Genomic DNA, 23,761 nt, shown 5'->3' on the forward strand with positions numbered 1-23,761 from the left:
ATTAATTTGCCTTGTTGGATATAAAATCTGCAGTAACTGAGATATACACATTAAGACACATAAATATTGATGCATATGGATGTGTGTATCTGTTGTGTTTACTTCTACTCAGTTCATGGGGTTACTGTAAAGACTTTATCCAACTTCCAGCAGGCACATTGAACAACGGGCATGCTCGCACACATAATGGAGACCGACTCACCAGGGGACCTTTCAAACTATTTTCCACCAGTGGAATATAATAAAAGGACATAAAGAGAAAGCTCAATGGCTGTGAAACTGCCAGGAAATATAAAACTAAGCGAAGCTTTGTTTGTCATACCAAATCATGTGTTAGAAGTCCAGAGCTGGAATGTAATTTTTGATTCCTCCAAAAAAGCGACCTAAGATTTCGAGCCCTAAAAATCAGCCATAATTTATAATCCAATATCAAGACTTAGAGTGTGGAAATTTTCTGGGATGCATTGTTCTGTATTCGATTACAGCTCACAGAAATGTATGACAGTGGGGTGTGTTTTCCTATGGGACTTCCACAAGAATTAGGGAGACATTCAAAATTTTCCACTTACTTTTTTAAGGATAAGGATGCACTCACTCTATGGTGAATGTACCATCATGTTGTTGCAGGTCTCCCTGAGATGGGACAGAATGTTTTCTTCCTCTGATTGCTGTGAGAACCATGTGAGGGCGGTCCCAGTACTTTTCCCACTTTGTCATGCCAGCCTTTTTAGCTGCCTCATCTCTTCAATGAGGCAATTTAAAGTTTGGCTTTTCTAAAGAACTTGCAGTAGCATCTCGAGGTAACCTGACTCCACAAGGTAAGGCTTCTTATTTTTTTAATTCTTTGCATTAAACTTTTCTTGATGAGGCATGGATTCTTTACAAAGCATCCTCTGATCTGCTTGGACACACTTTAAAAGTAGATCTAATCAATGTGAAGCAGAAGAGCTTAGACACCATATGTTCTGCAGTACAGTAGTACCTCAGGGCACAGTGTGCTCAAGGGTGTTGTCTTGTCCTTAAGTAAGAGGCAGTTCTCTCTGCAGGCATGCTGTCTGCAAATCCTCAAATCAATTTAGCTGGGAGTGTATTTAAATGTGATGCAATTTATGTATCCCTAAGTGCATTACTAACTAATTTTCATTTATGATGGGAATGATACGCTCAGTTCCTTTTACAGCCTTCTTAGCACAGATATACTGTGCTATAAACCAGACATTCTGATAGGTGGAAACAGCATGGACACAACTGGGACATTTTCTTTTTTTTCTTTTTTTCTGAAGAAAAAACCCCAAAACAATGCGAAAGACATTGCTGCCTGACTGCTTTCACTATCTATGTACTAATGTTTAAAAAACCAAAATGTGTTATGAGGTAGTGATACCTAATCACAGCAGCCATATGACATGTTTCAATACAATATACATGGCACACCTACTGCACATTTGTCTGATGTTGTTGATATTAGTGCATAGCAGTGCTCACAGCTTTAGTCTTACACCAGTAAATATGTACTGTTGTATAAACAGTTTGCTAATTATGCAGGTTTATAACAGTATTTTATTGGTTTGACAGACCAAAAACAAAACTGAGTTTGAACCCACTAAACAAACTAAAAGGGGAAAAAGCAGTAAATAGTGGATTTGGCCATTCTGGTGCACAAGGGGAGAGACAAAGACAGGACTATTCAAACACCTGTGATAACCACAAAAACCTGTCAGTATCATGCTCCCTAGTAATACATGAAAATAAATTGATGTTAAAGTCTCTGTCAAATTTGACTGTGTTTCCTCTCCACATAATGCCAGAGGAACATGGTGCAGTCCAATTGGCCATCAGCAGCCTTCAAGATGCAGCTGATGTAATGCAGCTTTGATCCTTCTAACACAATTCAGCAGGCACCTCCAGCAGAAACGTGGTAACTCAAAGAAAGCTGGGTTATTGAAACACACGTTAATGAAGTTATTTGAAATGTGTGGTTTGCTTAAGTGTGTGAAGGCCCAGTTCAGATATTGTGCTTTAAACATTTCATAGCAACGCTCTGAATATATGTGCCTCCAATGTTTGTGTCTTTTGTATTTTCAAGTGCATTTTTAATGTTTTGCAAAGTGTGAAGCTGTAGAGACACTTGAAACTAGAGATGGACCGATCCGATATTACGTATCGGTATCGGTCCGATACTGACCTAAATTACTGGATCGGATATCGGTGAGAAATTAAAAATGTAATCCGATCCATTAAATATATATAAAAAAAAAAACCCTCACAAAACTTGCGACACGGCATAACTCGCCTCATAACCGTAGCACGTCGGAGCAGTGCGCTCATGTGATAGAGCGGCTGTGTGTATTTGTAGCCTTGCTACCAAACCAGCATTTCATCTCCGAGGAAGTTATCCCAGAGAGAAGTAAAGCAAGTGTGTAAGTTCATCTCTGAATGTTTGTAAAGCATTCCCATGTTAAGCTTAACAACCGATATATGGGGCGACTGCCTCTCATTCTCTCTCCCTCACCTTCCTGCCGCTACTTCACGAAACTGCTTAATGATCAGCTGATCGGCTTTTCTGTCGGGAGTCCGTCTCTCTTCTTTGTTTTTGGCCCACTTTGCACCAGAAAGAGGAAACCAGCGGCGGAACAACAGCAGCACGTTTAAGCTTAATAAGCTGTTAGAATGTATTTAATATTACTTTCTAGACCAGGATCCTTTTCTATGTAGCTGACGGCTGATAACTGTGCAGGGGCGGATCTAGCAAAGTTTAGCCAGGGGGGCCGACAGGGCATGAACAGGGAAAAGGGGGCACAAAGACATACTTTTCTTTCTTATTCTCATTTAAAATATCTAGCTTTTAATAAATAATTATCTGAATCTTACACCCAAAGTTTTAATCTGATGTAAAATATATAGAAGTCCATTACTGTATATAGTAACTGTTAAGTCTAATATACCCTAGTAAGCTATAGTACTTTTTCCTATGGGAAAGTACCATCTGTGCAGTCTGCAATTCTGTAGAAGAAAGATGTTGAATCTATTTAATTATTGTAGAAAAATAATTTAATTCTGTGCATGTTTTTTCACCCTGCATCAAATTAAAGTTGATTACATCGATTAAGCATCATGAGGTGGAGGGTGGTTCCCTATTTTTTTTTGCTGGGAGTTTGCAACCCTGTTAGTCAGGTTGTTTAATATTTCCACTAAGTACTCTTTAAAATACCAGAATAGGGAGGATGGAGCAGGTTTAAGTTTATTAGATTGATCAGTGTTGCTGAACTATAAAATATTTTGGATGCAGTGTATTTTTTTTTTTTTTTTTTTAACATACAGGTATAACAGAATAGCTTTAGTGTTGTTGTTTATTTAAACTTGAGGATGAACTTATACAAAATGCAGCAAGATATTAAAAAAAACAGTTTCATTGATTAAAAAACACACTATCGGATTCATATCGGTATCGGCAGATATCCAAATTTATGATATCGGTATCGGACATAAAAAAGTGGTATCGTGCCATCTCTACTTGAAACATCTTTAAGTATAGTGACTCAGTCTTTGTGAATGCCCATTAGGATGGACAAAATAACTCGTCGACATTGTTGCATTGTTTAGCTCTGCCTTGTGGATGGTCTAATGTTTTGGGGCTGTAACAATTTTACAGGCTGCTTTTCTTTTACAGACTCTCCTAAGCAAGCCCCCATATAAAAGCAAAATGGAAGATCCATGGCAGAAGGCATATGACTTTGCTGTTGCAGTGGCAAGAAAAGCTGGCGCGGTATGTCTTGAACACCCATTTGTTGTCTGGTGACTAACCTAAAGTGTATACACAACATAAAACATCCCAATACTAATATTTAAAAAGCTGAAATGGGCATTCTTTTAAAAAAGCAATTTAAGGTGGATTGACAATGTGCCAATATTTCATTTAATCAGGAAATTAGGAAAGCTGGAGAGAGTGAAATCAGAGTCATGACAAAGCGCTCCACTGTGGACCTCGTCACCAAGACTGATGAGAGGGTTGAGAAAATCATCATCGGGTCTCTTAAAGAGGAATTCGGAGAAGGCACACACTGGCGAGCCATGCATACCCACCATCCCCTATATATCCGTTGTTGTATGTGGGTATTCCTCACTGATCCACTGCTGCTTCGTTCTGCAGTTTCATTGGGGAGGAATCAGTTGCCAAAGGCGAGCCATGTATCTTGACTGACAAACCTACATGGATCATAGACCCAGTGGACGGCACCACAAACTTTGTACATGGGTAAGCTTTTTAAGTGATGTACGGAAAGATGCATTTAACTTTCTAGGCTCAAACAACTTTTGATAAGAGTGTCTATTTAAACTTTCTGACTAACTAATGCAATACACATGAAACTGCTTGCAGATTCCCATTTGTGGCTGTCTCTATTGCATTTGCTGTCAATAAGGAGGTACGTCAAATGAAGCTACTATATTAGAGAAAATGGCACAGATCTCTGGATTAAGTCAATCTTAAAAATTAAATCTGTTTCAGCTGGAGTTTGGTGTGGTATACAGCTGCTTGGAGGACAAGATGTACAAAGCAAGAAAGGGGAAGGGAGCCTTCTGTGACGACGAACCCATTCAGGTGTCTGATGTGAAAGGTACAATGTCCTCATGACGCACGGTTTAGTCTGTTATGTAAAAACTGGCAAATGGACACCGTATTAAACCCCTGTTGTGCAGTAACATGATGGACTTCTCCAGTAAAATCTTATCCCCCCTTTATTAAAAAATTTGTCCAACAAAATGCATTACCACATGAGCAAATTTGAGTCTATTTACCAGTACTTTTAATGTTTTATCTAACTGATTTTGAAAATATGAAATTTGAGCTTAATAAAGGATTGTGCGTCAATATGGTCAAGGACAACTAATTAAACAAATCTGCATTATACTCTGGAGTGATTTGACATCTGTATCCAAGACTTTAGAACCGTACCCCAACATTTTTTTTATTATTTTTTTTAATTTAAACTTTTTTTTGTATTACTTGCTACACTACTAATGGAATTGACACTTGGTGTTTGTATCACTTTGGGGCCAAGTGTTGCTGAGCTATCGGGGTTTTGTCCAAGAGTTACACAGTTGACAGACTTCTCAAACACTGAATAATTTGATGCATATTAATGAGTTAAAGTTTTAAGGACACCGTTCCCATGTTTTAATGATTTTGAACAAACTGGTGATGAAAATGAGATACAAATTCATGTATCCCTGTTTTGATTTGAATAGCAATTCAGATGCTTTAAAAAAAAAAAAATTCTAATGTGTACTGCAAAAGTAGTAGAACTGGTCAATTTCTAATTAAGACGAAATGTGTCCTGATTTAAGAACAACATTTTGAAATGAACATTTGGAATACTGATAAATCTAGACACAATGTACCACTTTCTGAATCTTCTGAATCTGGTAATAAGGTGTATATCTACTGCTGCATATGTAGCGAGTAAAAACCACCAAGTAACCGCTAAGGGCCTCTATACTACTTGTGCAAACTTTCAGGCCCAGAGCTCTTACAGGAACGAGCCCAGAATAAACGGGACAAGAGGGTCGATATCAGTCAGATACGTTAAAATTTATTATTTTAAAAGAAAACAAAGGGTTTGCAAAAGGCCTAAAACATCAAAATGGAAAAGGTCACTAACAACCACAATATAGTCTTATTGGTGCAACCTGCCAGCAATGCAATTATCACACTTGCTCTACCCCGGTGGTCCCAGATGCTCGTTGCTTTAAAAGAAACAAATCCACCCAAATAAATACAAGCCCAACAGAACACTTATCACATGCGCTAAGTGTTTTAGTTCAGGCAATAATCGGTGGCACTAAAATCACTCTTAATAAAACTTATTCACTGCAAATCCACACGGAGCCCCTCTAAAAGACCTAATTCCCCTAAGGTAAGAGCCCAGCTCAGGGATTGCACATTGCCCGACTAATATTGCACCAGCCCAGTAGAAATAAAAACAAACCCGGCATAAAAAAAAAAAAACAGTTTTAAAAGGTGACCCTACTCTAAAACCAACGGGAGAAAAACGCAACAAGAGGAGGAGGAAAAAAAACAGTGACAAATTCACATGCGCAGCCTGTCCTGCAGGAGGCAATACAATATAAATTAGATTGTAGTGCATAAATATACTTTTTTTTTAATGTCAAATATATTAAGTTAACATACCTCCAGCAGACAACTGTGTTTGCTGCACACCTGGCTTGTCTTCTAAAATCACTACTAAAAACATAAAATACAATAAACATCAAATACATTTCAACAAATTAAAAAAAAAAAAAAAGCACTAAAAGAAAAACAGCCTGTACCTCGAACCTCGGCTGTAGAGGCTTAAAACAACAGTTTGTGTAGAAGACAATTAAAACTTCTCAGGCTCTTCACCTACTCACACAACCATTGTTCACAGCCACTCCTCAGTGCAAATGACAGAAGAAGAGCACCTGCTGCTACTTCCTCTTTTATACCCTCCCTTGGGTCCCCTGGGTCTTAAAGCCTTCCCCATTACACATACTAAGAATGTTTGACTTGCTCTCATTGCAGATATTAACAAGTCAATAATAATCTCTGAGCATGGAACTGATAGAAGCCCAGAAAAAGTGACAAAGATCTTCTCCACAATGCAAAAGATGCTCTGCATCCCAGTGCATGGGTAAGTGGGCCTGGATTGAAATGCTATTCTGTGCATTGCAGTCAAAAGTCATTTCCACTGGGATTTTTGCAGCCACAACTCAACAAAATTGCCTGAATTTTTTTTTTCTATGTATATTCAACATTACAGGGAAATACATAAATTGCTGTCAAAGGAACAGGCTTATTGCCTGTTGTATGCAGATCAATACAGCCTGCTCTGACTGGGTGTCAAATAGTCTAGTTTTTGTCTAAGCAGCTGGCATCTCGCATAAACAAGGTGTCCTTTTATTCTGTGCCATGAGGCAACAGTGAGACAAGTCCCATATGGAGGTTTGTAAAAGACCTGTTGGCTCAGCATTTAATTGCAGAGGTTAAACAGGATGATTTTTAAAGGAGCGTTTTCAGCCAAACTCCCATCTTTATCTGAACCTTAAAAAGTAATTTTGAAATGCCAACTAGCTAGTGAAGGTAAAGGGTGGTGAAAGGCATACTGTATGCCAAGGAACACCAACAGTAAAGAGGGTGAAACCAAAACATTTAATGTGTTAAAATGATGCAATGAGTTCAAACTCAAGGTAGATGATGAAACTGCTTTAGATCAACAAAACTTGCATTACCCCTTTTTATCTGTAAATATTTAAAGTGCCATGATGGATTGTTCCACATAACTTCATCTTCATCATATTTAAAATGTAGATTCATGTGTCACTCGGTGTTGAACCTGGCAGCAAAATTGCTGCTGTTGACCAGTGTGGTATGTTTTCCTCACTGCTTCTGCAATTCCCAGTATCCCTTACTTTGAGTTTTTTCCCTGACGTTTCCTGACAGGCTACGTGGGTCAGGAACAGCTGCTACAAACATGTGTCTGGTGGCGACCGGGGCAGTCGAGGCGTTCTTTGAGATCGGGATCCACTGCTGGGATATTGCCGCTGGTGCAGTTATAGTCAGAGAAGCTGGAGGAATCCTCCTGGATGTTGATGGTTTGTATGATTTCTAAAAATCTTCTCAAACAGCTGATCATGAAGCATATGTGCTTGGAAATGAGTGTTAATGAATATCATTGCAAAAGCAATATGTTGCTTGTTGAAAACACTGACTGCAGGAGTCCTTCTTAATAAAGGCTTTGTTTTGACAATTTAGGGGGACCATTCGATCTAATGTCTCGGAGGATGGTTTCGGCAAACAATGAGACTATTGCTAAACGGATCATCAAGGAAATAGAAATATTCCCAGTGGTGAGGGATGACGCTCCAATAGAGAAGAAGTGAAGATACTTGATGATGGTTTATACTGAATTTCAACTCCTCTGCAAAATGCGAACAAGAAAAGCTCTTTCACACCTTTGTCTGAATAAAAATCTCTTTGCTGTACTCGGTTGTCTTAATGTGAGTGCTGGATTTTTGACTGGCTGCACATTTTGCATATAGATACAAAGTCGGTCATCAGCTGAAGGGTGAAATGGTTATAATTTTGAATACCTGCATAATTTGCACATGGTTTGCTTATGGCTTTCCATGTGCATAATATAACACATGGGAAGCATTCAGCCTTAAAACTGAAGGCTTATTGGCTGGATTTCCAGTCGCTGTTTATCTCTGTACCAATCCGATGGAAATGGGTGAATTTAATCTAAGGTTCTTATCAGTGGAGATGATGGTCCTCTGCAGTTAATTGAGTCCATTTTGGAGTCACTTGATAAACACTGATCTGGTCAAGTGTCATATAATTAATGTGGTTAACACTGCTGCTGTTCACACAATTTATTCCTCATATAAACGTCGTCCACTAGAGGTCAATAATGCATCAGGAATTCAGTGGGATCTTCAAGGAGGGTTTTTTAAAATTTATTTATTTATATTTTTTTTAATCTCCCCCTACCTGCTGCTGCATTACTTAAAATTAAAGGATGCTTCTGTTCTCTGGTTTAAAAACTGTCAAAATTCTCCATTGTGTCGCTAAACTTCTACCTTTTCTCTCCACGATGAGAAGTTTCCCAACTTACAGTCTTTTTAAATATTTCTTCTGCCTCATGCTGTAAAATAAACATCTGGCTTCACAATGAATTGGAGAGGGAGTGGGGGGTGGGAGAAAGGTACAGCAAGCTGAGGGTGAAAGGAAGCAGGAATGGCGAATGGAGCAACAAGACAAAACAGCGGGAACAACGGCAGCTGAAGCGGCAGCAACAACAACAGCAGGAGGTTGGGGTAGGGAGTGCTAGGCTGAGGGGTCTACGAACATGTTTACACTGCTGACTTTGAATAATAAATAACTGCAGTTATTGTGTGTAATTATGCCCCTACACATCTGCCACCGCTGTAGTGTATGATGTATGTGAATTAACAGGGATGTTGTTCGTCACTCTTTCAAATGGCAAAAAACATTTCAATTCCACTTTTCACCATCTCATGTTCATATTTTGTTTTGTTGAATTATTGTCATGAGGGAGAATGGAGGAATTATGTGCTGCGAGACAGGCTGCAGATAATAGTTGCAAATACAGTACATCTTAACATTTACTTGAACTTGCCTGGAGTACCAGATGGCTGGAAATTGCCTAGTAGGACAATACAGTAAATGCCACAGAGGTCAGAGAGCCTCACACAAGCTCATAAAAGTCAATTTAGCATATTTACTTGAAACTATCAGCTTTTTCTATGTCTTGTAAAATGAGCTTATTTCATAATCTAAGGCCATTAGGGGTATTGATAATTAAACTGTTTTCCATCTGCTTTTTATGCAGCAACATCTGATGCATTACACTGTGTTGATCTTAATGGAATGGCATATATTAAACACAACCATAGTTAAATATATGTTATTAAATGCATGACTTTTAATTCACTGTATCTGAGCTATAAACTGATATAAGGATATTTTGAAATTCAGTTTTTTAATTTATCAATGTCTTTTGATTCATAGTGCGAGCATCTCAGTAAGTTAACACTGAGTTTCTCACTTTCGAGGTATACGTGGATGTTAATAGTATTACATAAAGTGGAGCTTGGTTACCCGTTCATTCATTTATTCGGTGTTTATACACTAATAACAGAAGAGAAGCTTTAATAAGCATTTACAAATATCCACACGTCTACTAACAGCTACACAAACTGTGTTATTAACAATGTGTGATATTCAGATCACCAACAATAGTTTTAATCTGTTACTCGTGTAACAAAATCACAGCCGAAGTCGTCTAGACAGGATTGCAACCTGACCACTCCACAAAACGGAGAGCAACACATCAAGAGAGGGAAACTGTGTTTGGATAGCCCAATCTAACGAGTAATGGATGCACAAAAATGACCACATGACTTACTTTAGCAGTATTTACATCTGCTGTGATGTTGCCAAGATTTCAGTGGCTTATTGAGAGTAGAAGAGGAGGTAAAATGAGTGTTTGATCCAAAAGATAGAAAAGCAACATAGACCCAAACAGACTCTAAGGAAATGAAGCCTCATTCTTTCACCCAAGTGGATTACAGTAACCACCATCTGCTGATGCACTGCTCACGCACAAAGCTCGTGTCCATTATCTTTTCACATACGTCAGATATCGCATTCAAAACTCCCTGCAACCCTGAAATGAATAAGCAGTCAAGAAAATGGATGGATGGACTTCAAAACTCCTCTTAGTACCCCTATATTTTGCTCTGTAGCAGATGTTTTTTAGGAGGCTCTGCAGATAAATGCACTGCAGCTGATTGGGTGGAAAAACAAGGAAAAAAAACACCAGAGGAAGCACAAAGCCCTGTCTAACAAGATTGAGCCTAATTGTAATGTAAGATGCAGTTTTTGTGGCTCATCCTATCAGGTTACCTTCATTGTTCCACTCAGAAATGAATAGAAGTTTATTTGGACCATTAGTGTGGTCATAAGATGTTGGCTGGTTCTTTAACGTTGATAAAGGCCATATTATTCACTGCAAAGCGCTGCAGACTTGTGTGGATAAAAGCAAAGTTACCATGGCTGGCAGTTACAGTTAGACAATTATTTTTATTTTTAAGAAGTCATCTATACTGTAATGATATTTTTATTGCTTTAAAAAACAACAATAATTTATAGATGGACTACAGTATGTAGTTTATCCTCTGGCCACCTGGGATAAACTCCATCCCTTCCCAGGATAAAGCAGGCATAGCTTTTGGATGAATGGATCAGGGATGGATGGATGGATGTTTGCAGCTGCCTCTGCATGCATCATGATGACAAGCAAATAGGTACCAGGTTTACAGATCCTCCATCATTTTTTGCTATGCTATTTTTTTTTATTCTTTAGTGCTCCATTAGGAAAGGATCTTTGTGCAGACGGTTATAAAGAGGTGTAGTTGTCAAGAAAAGAAAAAGAAAAGGGGAACTGGATGATGCAGTAGCTTCTCGTTTGTCCATAAAGTTACTGTTAAGTGGCAATAACAAGAAATTTCTGATAGAGATGTGGAGGGGGGGGAAAAGCACGCCGTTATTCATATTGTAAGTGCAGACGGTGTCAAAATCAAAACATTTTCAAGTTAAGTGCACCAGTCATTTCAAGATTTTTTTTCTTTGTCAGGCAGGATAATTTAACACTTGAGGTAGAATTATACAAATAGGTTTTCTTTCTTTTTTAAAAGAGGAAGAAGAAATCATCCAATCTGTTGCAATTATACATGATGAAACAGATTGCAATAGAATCTTGAGGAGTGTGTCCTGTGTATTTTACACTGCAAACAATAGAGCTGGGAGAGAAAAGGGGGTATTAAACAGCCGTCCAAGATGACACCGGTGCTTGATTTGCTAATTTCTCGCAGTAAATGTCTAGAAATGTGTTAGTCAAGTGGAGTGAAATTGAACACAGAGGAAGGAGGAGACCATCACAAGGAGGAAAGCCTGGAGATTTCCAGTAAGAGTCCACCTTTTCTGCTTCAGTAGAGCCAGGAACAAAGCTGGCTGCATGAGATTGAGCCTGTGAGTCCTGAGGGTCCGGCATATAAAACCACAGTAAACAACAACAGCCCTGATCAAAATGGAAAAGACAGGAACCCTTTAATTTATTCTTGTTACCATTATCTGTCATCATTAGGTAATGAAGGCTTGTGGTTGCTTTAAATGCGTGACCGAAATAAATACACAGTACTGTACATCCTGTACAGTACAGCTCAGCTCTGGCTCGCTGATATGCATGGGTTATTATGCACGGTAAGCTCTACTTCCATTCCTGCCTCTGTCTGTGCCTCTTCTTCCTACTTTTTGTCAGACAGTATAAGTCATGTTATGCAAAACATCTGAAGCAAAGCCAAAGAAATTAGCTTGTCCTGGCCGGCAGCCATATTGACTTGGGGGCTCCCAGTCCCAGTTGTTTTTGATGCACTATTACACTAATATAAAAGTTGAGACACACTTCACCAAAGCATGTGCTGAACTTATGATTTCTATCTAGGGCAGATCGATGTTCATAACCTTCCTTGAGGAAATGAGGGAACGGTCTGGACATTGTAATGAAATCTAAATCTGAAAGTTTTATGAGGTGGAATGTGTGAGCGGTGTCTATCAAAAGCTGCTAAAAAGTGGTGAATCAATATGGATATTAACATCAAACACGCACGCAGCTATAGACAAAATCAATGGTGATAATCCTAAGTAATAGCCCTCGAAGCCGTTCGTTTTTACATTTATTTTTACTGATTTTTTTTGTCCCTGCGAGGTTCCCTTGACATATTAATTGCTTGCCTAAGTGCTCTATTTTCTGAGCACTTTGATTAATCTTCTTTGTCTTGTCTGTCCATCGTTATTGATCCATTAAACACACTTAATCTTTGCTTTTTAAAACCACAGGTTTAATTATATCTGCCGGTGATGTACTTTTCATCCTTCCTCGCTTTAGCCGCCTGTCCCTTGTCCTTATATGTTACAGTCCAAGGAGTTTTTTAGTGCAAGCACAGCAGTAACTGCACGGCCCCAGTTAGTTACCTCCCCTCCAGCAACACGGTGCCCTGTAATACCCTGGTCTGTTGCAACTGGCTTCTCAGTGTCATTCAAGATGTTTGAGATGTGAGAATGAGGAATCAATACGCCTGCCTGATGCTCGTGTGGGCGTTAGCAATTAGCAGTTGCCGCCTTAGATCGGTGGCAGATGGATCAAACTGCAGTGGGGCATGGTTTCTTATTAGCTGCTAATTTAACAAATAGCATGCAAAATTTACCTGACTTACCTTGCACTTTGGCACTTTGAATCATGGAGGAGAGGTGGGTGAAACTATTTCAACTCTTATTGAAAAACTTTAAGTAGAAGTTGAACTATTCTTCTTTTTTGTGAAAAAGGCTTGAATTTTCTTTTTGTATTAATCTTATGAGCCATGTTCATAAACATGATTTCAAGTGTGCCAGTGTTAGAAAAGTCTGCAAAAGAAAATGATGGACCCCGGAGAGATTCTTTCTGCTGCACGAAAAGTGGGTTTTCATTTCTGTGATTGCTGTTGACAATGCTATTTACAAGGCTCAAAAAAGCCCTCGATAAATGCACTTTTACTCCTGTTAGAGTAATATTTGCTAACAACTACAGTGCCAAGTGTTGCATGAAAGGAGTGTGCAGGGCTGCTTCAAGAATTATTTTGCCTGTTTTTTTTCTTCTTTTTTTAAAAAAAAAAAAGGAACGAAGATTCTTTCATAAGTGCAAGCTTGCTTGGCACTGACAACCAAAGGAAGCCCGAGGAAGGCAATCCACAAGTTTCTAACCTTCCAATCTCCTCTCAAATCTTTTGTGTTCAAGATATTCAAAAGATGATTTAACTTGAGAACAAAAGGAAACCTTGACCAGTCAGAGTCAGAGAATCGTTTTGTCTTCACTATTTATTATCCATCTCTTTGGCTTTTTTTCCCGTTCCTGCTCCCTACATATGTGAGACACATAAACCAGATTACTTTATGCTCATATTTAATCATATTTAATTTGAGAAATTCTTGCTAAAAAGTGTGCTGTTTTAGAAGATTTTATAGCGATTTCATGACTTGTGTACGACACATACAGTCTAATAATGTTTAGTATAAAACAGTGACTACAGAGACTACCTGTAAACTTCAGGATACATCTTGCAAATAAAGCTAGAAATGAACACTCTGCATATTATAAATCTGGCTTGTTTTGCCAAACATCAATGCATTTAAGAGTGGAAGGCATAATTGCTTCAAAGCTTCACGCAAACCAGAACTCTTAACCTTTCTTCTCTTCAATAAATCTGTGTTCCAGTTTCAAAACAAGAGATTTTTCTCCAGGGATGCTTGGAAATAATAAGCAAAATGATGAAACATTTGCAGGTTCGCGCAATCATTTTAGCTTTGTTTTTATTTATTTTTTAATTTCCCAGACATTGTGTTTTCTGATGGACCAGAATGTAAAGGGAAAACCCCCCCAATTAAAAACAGTTTTTATTTACATTTTAAAATGAATTCTATTTCCAGTGGTCTTGGGGGGGGGTCAGGTGGGATGTCAAGTAACCACTCATCCGTTCGTATGTGGATGGTCTACGAGACCACCGGCTAGACTGTGTCACCCATATGTCTGAACACGGTCATTACTCCCCAGAATCCGGAGAGGAAACACATCACAAGGGGTTTATTACACACGGGGAGTGACCACGGCTCTGCAGTAGGGTGACCCCAAAGGCAAAGCGTTCACGCATTTGAATAATCTATTGCACCAGCTCACACATTTGCATATCACGGCAATTCCAAGTCACTGGGGCACTATGATTCACTTCCCTCTGCCCTCCGCGTTGTTACTAGTATGAAGCAGGATGGATATTAGGCTTATTTGAATGCGCGTTCTCTTCATGAATCTTTAAGGCTGTGTAATAAAGGGCGCGTTGGTGGGGGCAGCGCCAAATAATGACTGCTGAAACATTTTGCTATTTCATTTGGAAACGTTGGGGACGGCAGGAAAGCTCTGTCCACCAGGAGATACCTGATAGGGCTCTAAATTGTGAAGAAGACTGACATGGGTGTGAATTTAACAATTGCCAGTTTGAGTGTAAAGAGAGGTTGTGTGGTGTGCAGTGAAGCAGCCCCTCCATGCTCTCTGCCTCTTACCCACCTTTCATGGATCCTGTAATGGATACAGCCTCTGAAGGATTTAAGGATGGCCAGGCAGCTCACCTGTTAAAATAGAGCTTGCATGTAAGTCTATCCTGTGGCAAACTTTGACAAAGCATAATGTTCAAAGCAAATTATTTTAGTGACTGTGAGGATATATATATATATATATTTCTCCTTCTTCTTTTTTGTTGCTGTTTTGCTTTGCAAACCTGTGCGGCGTACAATGAGAAGTAATTAAATCTGACCTTTTGTGATGTTTTGACATCTCTCTGGTGTGCCTTTAAAGCGTTTCTTAATGAATGTGGCATGTTCAGGCGCTGATATCCACCACTGAGTCAACAGAAAGCAATGGGGAGCACTGTGTAGTCATGCACTCACCACCGAGGTTATTGTGAGGATTGTCTAGGAAGAAGAAGAAGAGCACAGAGGAGCTACAGGAATGAAAGATGTTAGTCTGCCAGTTTGTCACAAAAGCAGTGTGCTCCTGTGTGATAGACTGGCAGACCGTACTAGCTCACTATCCTTGGGGACACACAGGCTACTGTTGTAGAGTCACATTTTTTTTTTTTTTTTTTTTTTTGAGAAGCTTCTCTCATTTTCCGAAGCAGACAGAGAGGCAGAGAGAAGCCACTGGATCGGTGTCTTGGAGCAGACATGCTTGGGTCTTGTTAGGCTTCTTGTGTCTGTGAAAGTTTATGGCCTGAGTCGGACAGAAAGTCCACAATCAACTATTATGACACGGAGGATAACAAAAAGAAGTTACACTGGATGGATCCTCTCAGCAGCGTTTGAGTGCGTTTGAAGAACTGCCAAAAACGTTCGCTTAATGACATCGGGCAAAACAGCCGAACGCTGCTGGAGGTGAGAATAAGGCCACCGCATTTTCTCTTGACATTGTGGGTCGGCAAATCAATTCAAGCAACTTTATTTAAACAGCCCAGAACAAAATGTTACAGAGGGTTTTGCACTCTGTATTGCAGAGAAGCCCCACTGTTCTCAAACCTTCGATTCAGATAAGCATATTTATTCTCGCATGCACAGAGAAGCTGAAATAATGATGGTAATATAATGGTAAATATAAATGTTTGCAGAAAGTAAACCACAACGTCGCATAACTATAATGTGCCAGAAAACGTATATTCAGTATGAAGCTAGGAACTACAAAATAAACCTTGGTCATCCAAGTGTTACCCTTGTGAGGGTTCACGCATTTCAAAACCATGGGAACTAACGTACTGCTTTAACAGCCTCCAGTTTAGAATCTGTCTTCAGGGATTTGCTCCAATTCAGCTATAAGAGTATCACTGAGGGCCAGAGGTCCTGTGCTGTTCACTGGCTGGCTAGCAGGTGGTGTTCCAGTTCATCCCTCAGGTATCAGATGGGGTTAAGGTCAGAGGTTTGTGTCAAGTCAAGTTCTTCCACTCCAATCTTTTAAAAAAACAAACAAAAAAAGCATTTCTTGACATATCTAAGTTTGGGAAATGGTGCTTGGCCAACAAAAATGAGGCTTCCACAGAATCTGAGTTATTAGAATTAGACCAAACTATATAGAAACTATACCATAACAAACTGAGCCCACACTGAAGTGTAGATTCATGTTTCAGTGACTTAAAGGTTTCTTTGTTGGTGTGACACCATCTCATTGAAATACAGTTCTACAGACGTAAACTACAGCATGAGTTCATGCTTAATACTCATACTGGTTGACTTTTAATATGTTTGTTGGATGTTGAGCTGTACAGTTAGACAGTCATGAGCACCGTCGCCTAATAGCAAGAAGGTTTTGGGTTGGAAAAGTGCCTCTGTAGTTTAGTTTACACATTTGCCTAACAAGGTTGTGTCAGGAAAAATCTGCCAAGTCAAACATTCAGAGCTACCTGCTGTGGTGACCTCTTGTGAATAACGGAGCAGTCGAAAGTAGTTTTTTGGGGAGATGTGGAGTTTGTGTGGTTTTTCTGTACTGGAGTGGGCTTTTACACACACATGATTGTTAGGCTAATTGGTTATTCTAGGTGTGAATATGAGTCCGAATGGTTGTTTATCACTTGGATGAACCGTCCAGGGCCAACCGGTGTCAGCTGTGATAGGCTACAGCTCCACTGTTTGGATAAAAGGATGGCAAAATGGATTAATAGCCACTAATATTTTTATTTTAGGAACTTCCAGCTCTTGTTTGGTTGATTTTGTATATTTAGCCATAAGTGCTTTTATTGCTGAAAGCTAACCACAGCCAAGAGTTTTAATGTAAACCTTGGCTTGTGGTAGGAGAGTCGAGTGTTTTTTCTCTACACCTTCCACCACACGATCAGCTCAAACGTTCGCTTCATTCATTTAAGGCAAACACTCTTTCTGTAGGCAATCCAAGCAGCAATTACATTATATTAAATTTGCACACTGGACCAGAGTGTATGTGGAGTGTACGCTTTTCAGTACATACAAATGTGTTACGAAATCATGGTTGAAAGATCATGTTTATTATTAAATATGTTCACTGGATTTATAGCAAACAGTGTACAGTGAACTACAACTGTGTATCCAGAGCAACAGAATTAAAACACACAAAGTAGTGTATTTAATTACTTTCAATAAATTTTATGTGTACAAGGAGTATTTGTGTAGGCTAAGTGTAAATTACAGTATAAGTTTTATAAATAAGATCTAATAATAAGAAATAATCTGTTTGTGGCAGATTAATTTCCCTGAACGGAAACTTTATATTTTGAATCTTTGTTGCAATATTTTTCTTAACACAGTGTGTGTGTGTGTTTTGTGTTTTTACTTCAGAGGGAAAAATAAACTTATTCAGAAACAAATTATTAAACAATAGTGTGAAAAACATCTCAGGAAAAAAAAAGAAACAACCCACAGTTGTCATATCTTGTAAATCTGTTCACAAGCTTCGCCCACACAAAGAATCTTACTGGAGCATCGTGGCAGTAAAACATGATGGGTACAGAGTAAGTGTCAAGGACAGAGGTCAAATGGAGAGCCAACAGGAGCAGGATGGTGCCCCACTAAATAGCTAATCTCACTCTGTAACTGTAACTGTTGCTTGGATACTGTATGATTCTAATTAACAGTTTTGTGTTTTGCAGGCTCTCCTGTTATCCTCAGTCTCTCACACTTGCAATGCTATTACAGCTTATGAGCCATATTCATTGTTGTGATGAATGCTAAACTAAAGATAAAATTAAATTTCTCAAATAATTGCAAAAAACAAAAGTGTGCTGTCTGGTAGATAGAGGAGAAGGTTGTGGGCGGATCTGCCTTTAAGGTTTACGGACTAATAACCTCTGTAGATACCCCTCTCTAGCTCGTTATTTTTCATAACATAACAGTCCATGATTATGTAAAATCTCCATTGTGGATCATTTCACCATTTAAATTTTTTATTTTTTATTTTTTGCAAACAATAAAACTCCTTCATATTTCCAGTAAGCTTGAACGTTACCCCTGGGACCTGTGCTCTTTTAGCGATTAGGATAGCTGAACTCTCGCAGAGTCTGCTCTTTGAATTAAGTCCCCCTCCCTTTTTCAGCAGGCCTCTCACTAGGCTGATCTTGCAGGCTAATTGGCCTCAGGGTTGATGTGCAGTGTTTACCAGGGTTCCTCTGGGAGCTGGATGAACCGGTAGAGGGGAAGGGTTTCTGCGGCTCCCCTACCGTCAGTGCCAGCTCAAGGCATGGGCCGCTAGTCCTTATAACTGTCCCCCGCAGTGTCTTGCCAGGAACCAGACTTCAGCTTCATGATAAACTAGAAATTCTGTAGTTCGTCTTAGATGAATTAAACAATGCAGTGGTGGGAAATAAAAGAAACCAACCTGAACCCAGAACTACTTCTGCAGACGTACAGAAGGCTGTGTGATAGCAGCTGGTGTAAGACTGGTGTCCAAAGGAAGGCAAAAATATTAGGGGTTTAAGGGGTTACATAAAAGCAATCAAAGAGTAATATGCAATCTTAATCATAATCAAGTTTCTCGTTAGTTAAAAACATCCTTTTGTTAAACAAAAACAACATTTTATCAGTAATGTTGTTAAAGATAATTGATGATTAGTGAAACAATAATTAGGAATTGTGATTATTCTCAAAATAACCACACTGATATTCACAGGCCTGTTTCAGTTTTACAGTGGCACATTGTGCGCTCTAATCCAACTTTATCATGTTAAAGGATCATTAAAAAAATCCAATTTTGTGTGCTGAATGAAGAAGCATGAAAATCATTTAGCTGGACATTTGTAGTGTAACTCTCTCTGGGTTTGACCATTGTGCCAACATTTCCGAAAAAAAAAGAGAAGTGCTCTGGTTCTAGGAAACGAAGGCCATTCCACAAAAATTCTAAAAAAAAAAAAGAGAATTCATGGAATAGAGTGAACTACTCTGTTCGCAGAATAACGCAAATTACCTCTAATCGGGCAAACAGTTTTTACACATCTACAGAGGCCTTCACTTTTCTAGACATCCCTGACAGCACTGCATGTGAAAATATAAACTGGGTTTTGAACCTGCCAGTGAAAAGATGTTGGATTCCACCGGTATACAAACAGCTAATAGTGAGGTCCATTCAGCTACAGTACCTGTCGAAATTTGGACACACTCATCCACCACATGAACAAAAGTATTGAGCCATGCTTCTTCATCTTTGAATTCAAGTGGTTTCAGTGCCACAGGTATATAAAATCAAGCACCTCGCCGTGCCATTACAAAAATTGTGAAAGAATGGCTAAAGTGCTCTGTAAGGAGCAAAAGTTAGCTTACACAGCAACAGAGTTGGTCTGAAGCTTCTTAGGACAAATAACGACTTGTTCTTTTATCAACCATAATGAAGTAACACTTAAGAGTAAAGTGTTGCTAAGTTTACAGGATTTTGTGCATGGTAATTAGCTTAAACAGGAAATAGTCTGTATTAAGCGAGGTAAGAGAGGTGTGATCCCCCCCTACTGGAGCCCTAAGGCATTGCCAATAGGTCAGTGCGCAATCAACACAGACAAAACCCTTACTGCTCATTTCTGCTCTTTACATTCCCACTGCAAATTCCCTACAGCAAAACAGTCAAGGCAACAAAGAAATTATGTTTTGATACATAAGAAACAGAATGAAAAAAGTCATAAAGGAATCTAATTTCTTATCCTCCACATATGCGTCTAGACTTTTGACTGGTACTTTATGTGGGTGTCATGGTTACTGCCACCTGCATGCTATATCCAAGCAGCTTCCTCGCTCTAATTTCACTTATTATTTCCAGTACTTTGAAGTGCACCATTTCCTGCTGTGTGCTAAATGTATGAAACAAGGAAATTGTTTGAAGTTCATGTGTGAAAAGAAAGATAAATGGGAGGACCCAGACAGTGACACACAAACACACGTAGAAAGTTTCAGAAACAGATGCAACACAAGCTTTAATCTGGCAGCTTTACTGAACAATTGTGAAATCTGCAAAGGTTCTTTTTTCTTGGTATTTTGAAACTATAATCAGGCCCACGGAGGCTGATGTCCTAAACATGTAACTAGCAGATTAATTCAACCAGCTGTGCTTAGATGAGGATTTAGACGTTTAACATGATATACATTATAATCATGATGAGTGATGGCTTGGTAGAGATATTACTCATGATTATGGTTGATATGATACTTACTGATTGTTACTTGGATATTACTTTGGCAATTAAGTATTAATTTCCCTATTATCACTGCTTTGATTCCACCCTATTATTACCCCACACATAAAATGACTACTGATACTGCTGATACTTTATATACATTCAGTTCTAACTTATTTATTATCAGGAAGGGTTTGGTGGAGAAAAACCAGTGCACACATACCTGCTTAATGGTTTGAAAATTAGAGTTGTCTTTAACCATAGTCACAGCATATGTGACATTTTTTGATCAATATGAGAATACACATTCTCTAAATGCACCAACCACTTCATTAGGTACACCTGTTGGATTGCTTGTTGACACCAGTATCTAATCAGGCAATCACATGGCGGTGACTCAATGCATTTAGGTATGTGGCAATGCTTAACACGACCTGCTGAAGTTCAAACTGAACATCAGGAAGATTTAAACCACTTTGAATGTGACATGTTTGTTGGTGCCAGACGGGCTGGTCTGAGTATTTCAGAAACTCCTGCTCTACTGGGATTTATCCCACACAACCATCTCTAGGGTTTACAGAGAATGGTCCTGAAAAGGAGAAATATTCAGTGAGCAGCCGCTCTCTGGGCAAATGCCTTGTTTCTGTCAGAGGTCAGATGAGAATTCCCAGATGGCTTCAAACCGATAGGAAAGTAACAGTAACTCAAATAGCTACTTTTCAAAACTAAGGTGAGCAGAAGAGCATCTCTGAACCCACACCATATTGAACTTTGCAGCAGATGGAATGCAGCAGCAGAAGACCACACCGTGTATCACTCCTGCCAGCTAAGAACAGGAAACTGAGGCTCTAGTTCCCACAGGCTCACCACACAACAGAAGATTGTAGCCTGATCTGATGAGTCTCCATTTCTGTGGCAGCATTTATAGTACAGGGTCTGAATTTGGTGTAAACAAGAAAATATGCATCCATCCTGCCCTTTATCAATGGCTTATGCTGTTGCTGGTGGTGTGATGGTGTGAGCAATGTTTTCTTGGCACACTTTGGTCCCTTGGTACCACCTGAGCAGCATTTAAACACAACAGCCTACCTCAGTATTGTTGAAAGCAATTTCAATCCCTTTGACTACCTTTGACCTGATGGCTGCTCCCAGCAGGATAACACAAAATCATCTCAAACTGGTTTCTTAAACAGGAAAATCAGTTCAGTGTACTGAAATGGCCTCCAGTCACCAGATGTCAATCCAGTAGAACTCATCTGGGATGTGATGGAATGAAAAGTTCACATCATGGATGTGCAGACAACAAATCTGCAGCATCTATGTGATATGCACCACAACTTTGAGGAATATTTCCAGCACCTTGTTGAATCCATGTTGTGAAGAAGACAGAAGATGGCCCAACCTGCTCCCTGCAAGGTGAACCTAACAGTGACCGGTGAGTGCATAGTTTCAAGAAATCTAATTTAAAAATAAGTGCGAAGCCTGTCAAAAATGCAGGTCTTTACTGTGGTGGTTGCTATAATTTTTTAATGAGTTCTTCAAGGAGTTTCAAACATATAAACATGGTTACATAATGAAAGGCATTTTACAATACAGGAGGGGAAAAAAGCAAACTTGGGAAGCAAGAATTTTATGTTAAAAAATTAATATAAAAGATAATATATTCAAGTGTATTTGTGATAAATGCAGGATCTGGCATTTGAAACAAACTAAACAGCCGTAAAAGTCAGTGACTTGTGATTATTTTGCCTGCGGTCACTGAGGTCACCGCTGGCTTTTAGCGACCTGACTGGTTTGTGGGATGGGAAACACCAGACGTGCCAGGCATGGGCTAATTGGTCAACAGTGACCTTTTAAAATGAAATACTGGTAAAATGCTGTTAAAATGCTATACATACAACACTGTCTAGTTAAGCAAAGCAGAGTTAAATAAAAATTCAAGGTTAAACCTAACTGACACGCTACAGTAGCTTCCTCTCTCCCACATCTCCCCCACAGCTACAATCCTGCTATTTTTTTTTCCTCCATCATTGTCAGACTACATCTTGCTTTTATTACCAGCTTTAGTGGGAAAAATGTATTTTTTCCAGTCTATGGGCACAGAGCATGTATTTAAATTTCAAAACAATGTGCTCATTTTGCAAAATTTCCGTCGAACAGACTCCAATTAAAACTAATGTATTCTGATCAATGTTTTCTGTTTATTTGTATTTAACTCCTCAGGAAACGAGAATCGTCTGTAACATTATGCTCTCTTCTCGTTTCAAGCAGCCTCTGAGTGCGGCTACATTGTTAACACTTGTGAATGGGGCACAGTGATGGAGGGCTCTTGCCTCTAAAAATGCTTTAGAATTGCATTTTCTGTAAATTAAGCAGACACTCTTGCTTTCAAATGGGCATTTGTTTCAATTATCTAGATAGAGCGAGAAGCTGTGTGACTCTGTGCTCCCCTTGAATCTGTTCTTATTGGATGGGAAGCCAGATGGGAAGCATGGTAGGCAGAGAGAGAGAGCGAGACAGAGCGTCTGCGAATGGGTGTATGGCATTCACAGGGGCTGAGACAAATCAATTACAGATAAATGCCATGTGCACCAAAAGAATGCAAATGCTTATCAGTAGTTCTGGACTCAGTTGAAGTGGCACAGCTTGAGTTTCACTGACCATTTGTGGAGAAAATCTGAACAATACCAACAACTCTTGTTTTTGCAGCTCATATTAACACCGCAAAATAAGCTGCTGGGTCATGGCCACAAATTGTCGACTGGTCGGTTCATCTATGAAATTCTGCAGAAATGCAACTCAATTAGAAAGCCTGCAAATATATGTACCCATTTTTATGGGCTTGTGTTATTTTCAGTAAGTTCGCGATGACAAGACAGCGCAAACACCAAATCTTTAACTGGAGTAACACCCTGATTTAATTAAAGTGATGGGAGCAGGCTTTGGCTGAATAACACCCAAAACCTGTGCTGCTGAATGTTGAATTTTCAGCCTTTATTTTCTTGTTTGTGTGACAAGTGAGTCCACTTTCTTGTTGCTAATACCCAATTAGGGAGATGATTATTGATTGAGGTGTTGAAAGTTGACCGCTAATCTCCCTTCTCTGGGGGATGAGGCGATCAATAGGTGAGTGTAATGAGCAACCTGGTTTCTCGGTGCTAATAAACAGAATTAGATTCACACTGAATACATATTTGTAAAACAATGGATTGGGGATTTGATGTGCACATCTTTTACTTTAATTGAACTGACATGCTGTCCAAGTACACACAAAAAAGGGAGGAGGTGGATCGTCTGGCTGAGTGGTGCGACACAAACAACCTGCTGCTTAACACCGAGAAGACTAAGGAGCTCATCGTGGATAACAGGAGGAATGCTGACCCACATCCACCCATCCACATTAAGGGGACGGCTGTGGAGCATGTGAACAGCTTCAAGTTCCTGG

At 39.3% G+C, this 23,761-nt stretch overlaps 1 protein-coding gene across 4 annotated transcripts; it reads left to right on the forward strand.

The window, feature by feature from the left end:
* The first annotated feature begins 675 nt into the window (after nt 1-675).
* Nucleotides 676-8,022, forward strand: LOC100696589 (inositol monophosphatase 1). 4 transcript variants are annotated; one of them, XM_025910144.1, is made up of 10 exons: nt 684-818; nt 1,809-1,918; nt 3,671-3,766; nt 3,933-4,064; nt 4,151-4,255; nt 4,379-4,424; nt 4,508-4,616; nt 6,563-6,671; nt 7,481-7,632; nt 7,793-8,022. In XM_025910144.1, the coding sequence occupies exons 3-10, from the start codon at nt 3,729-3,731 to the stop codon at nt 7,918-7,920; spliced, it is 819 nt and encodes a 272-aa protein (XP_025765929.1). In that variant the 5' UTR covers nt 684-818; nt 1,809-1,918; nt 3,671-3,728; the 3' UTR covers nt 7,921-8,022. The 4 variants fall into 4 exon arrangements, with proteins under 4 accessions (XP_025765928.1, XP_003439317.1, XP_025765929.1 ...); XM_005449023.4 differs by having other exon boundaries at nt 685-818; nt 3,925-4,064; XM_025910143.1 differs by lacking the exon at nt 1,809-1,918 and having other exon boundaries at nt 676-818.
* Nucleotides 8,023-23,761: the final 15,739 nt, after the last annotated feature.

The sequence above is a fragment of the Oreochromis niloticus genome, linkage group LG9, assembly GCF_001858045.2.
Source record: "Oreochromis niloticus isolate F11D_XX linkage group LG9, O_niloticus_UMD_NMBU, whole genome shotgun sequence".
Classification (NCBI taxonomy): Eukaryota; Metazoa; Chordata; class Actinopteri; order Cichliformes; family Cichlidae; genus Oreochromis; species Oreochromis niloticus.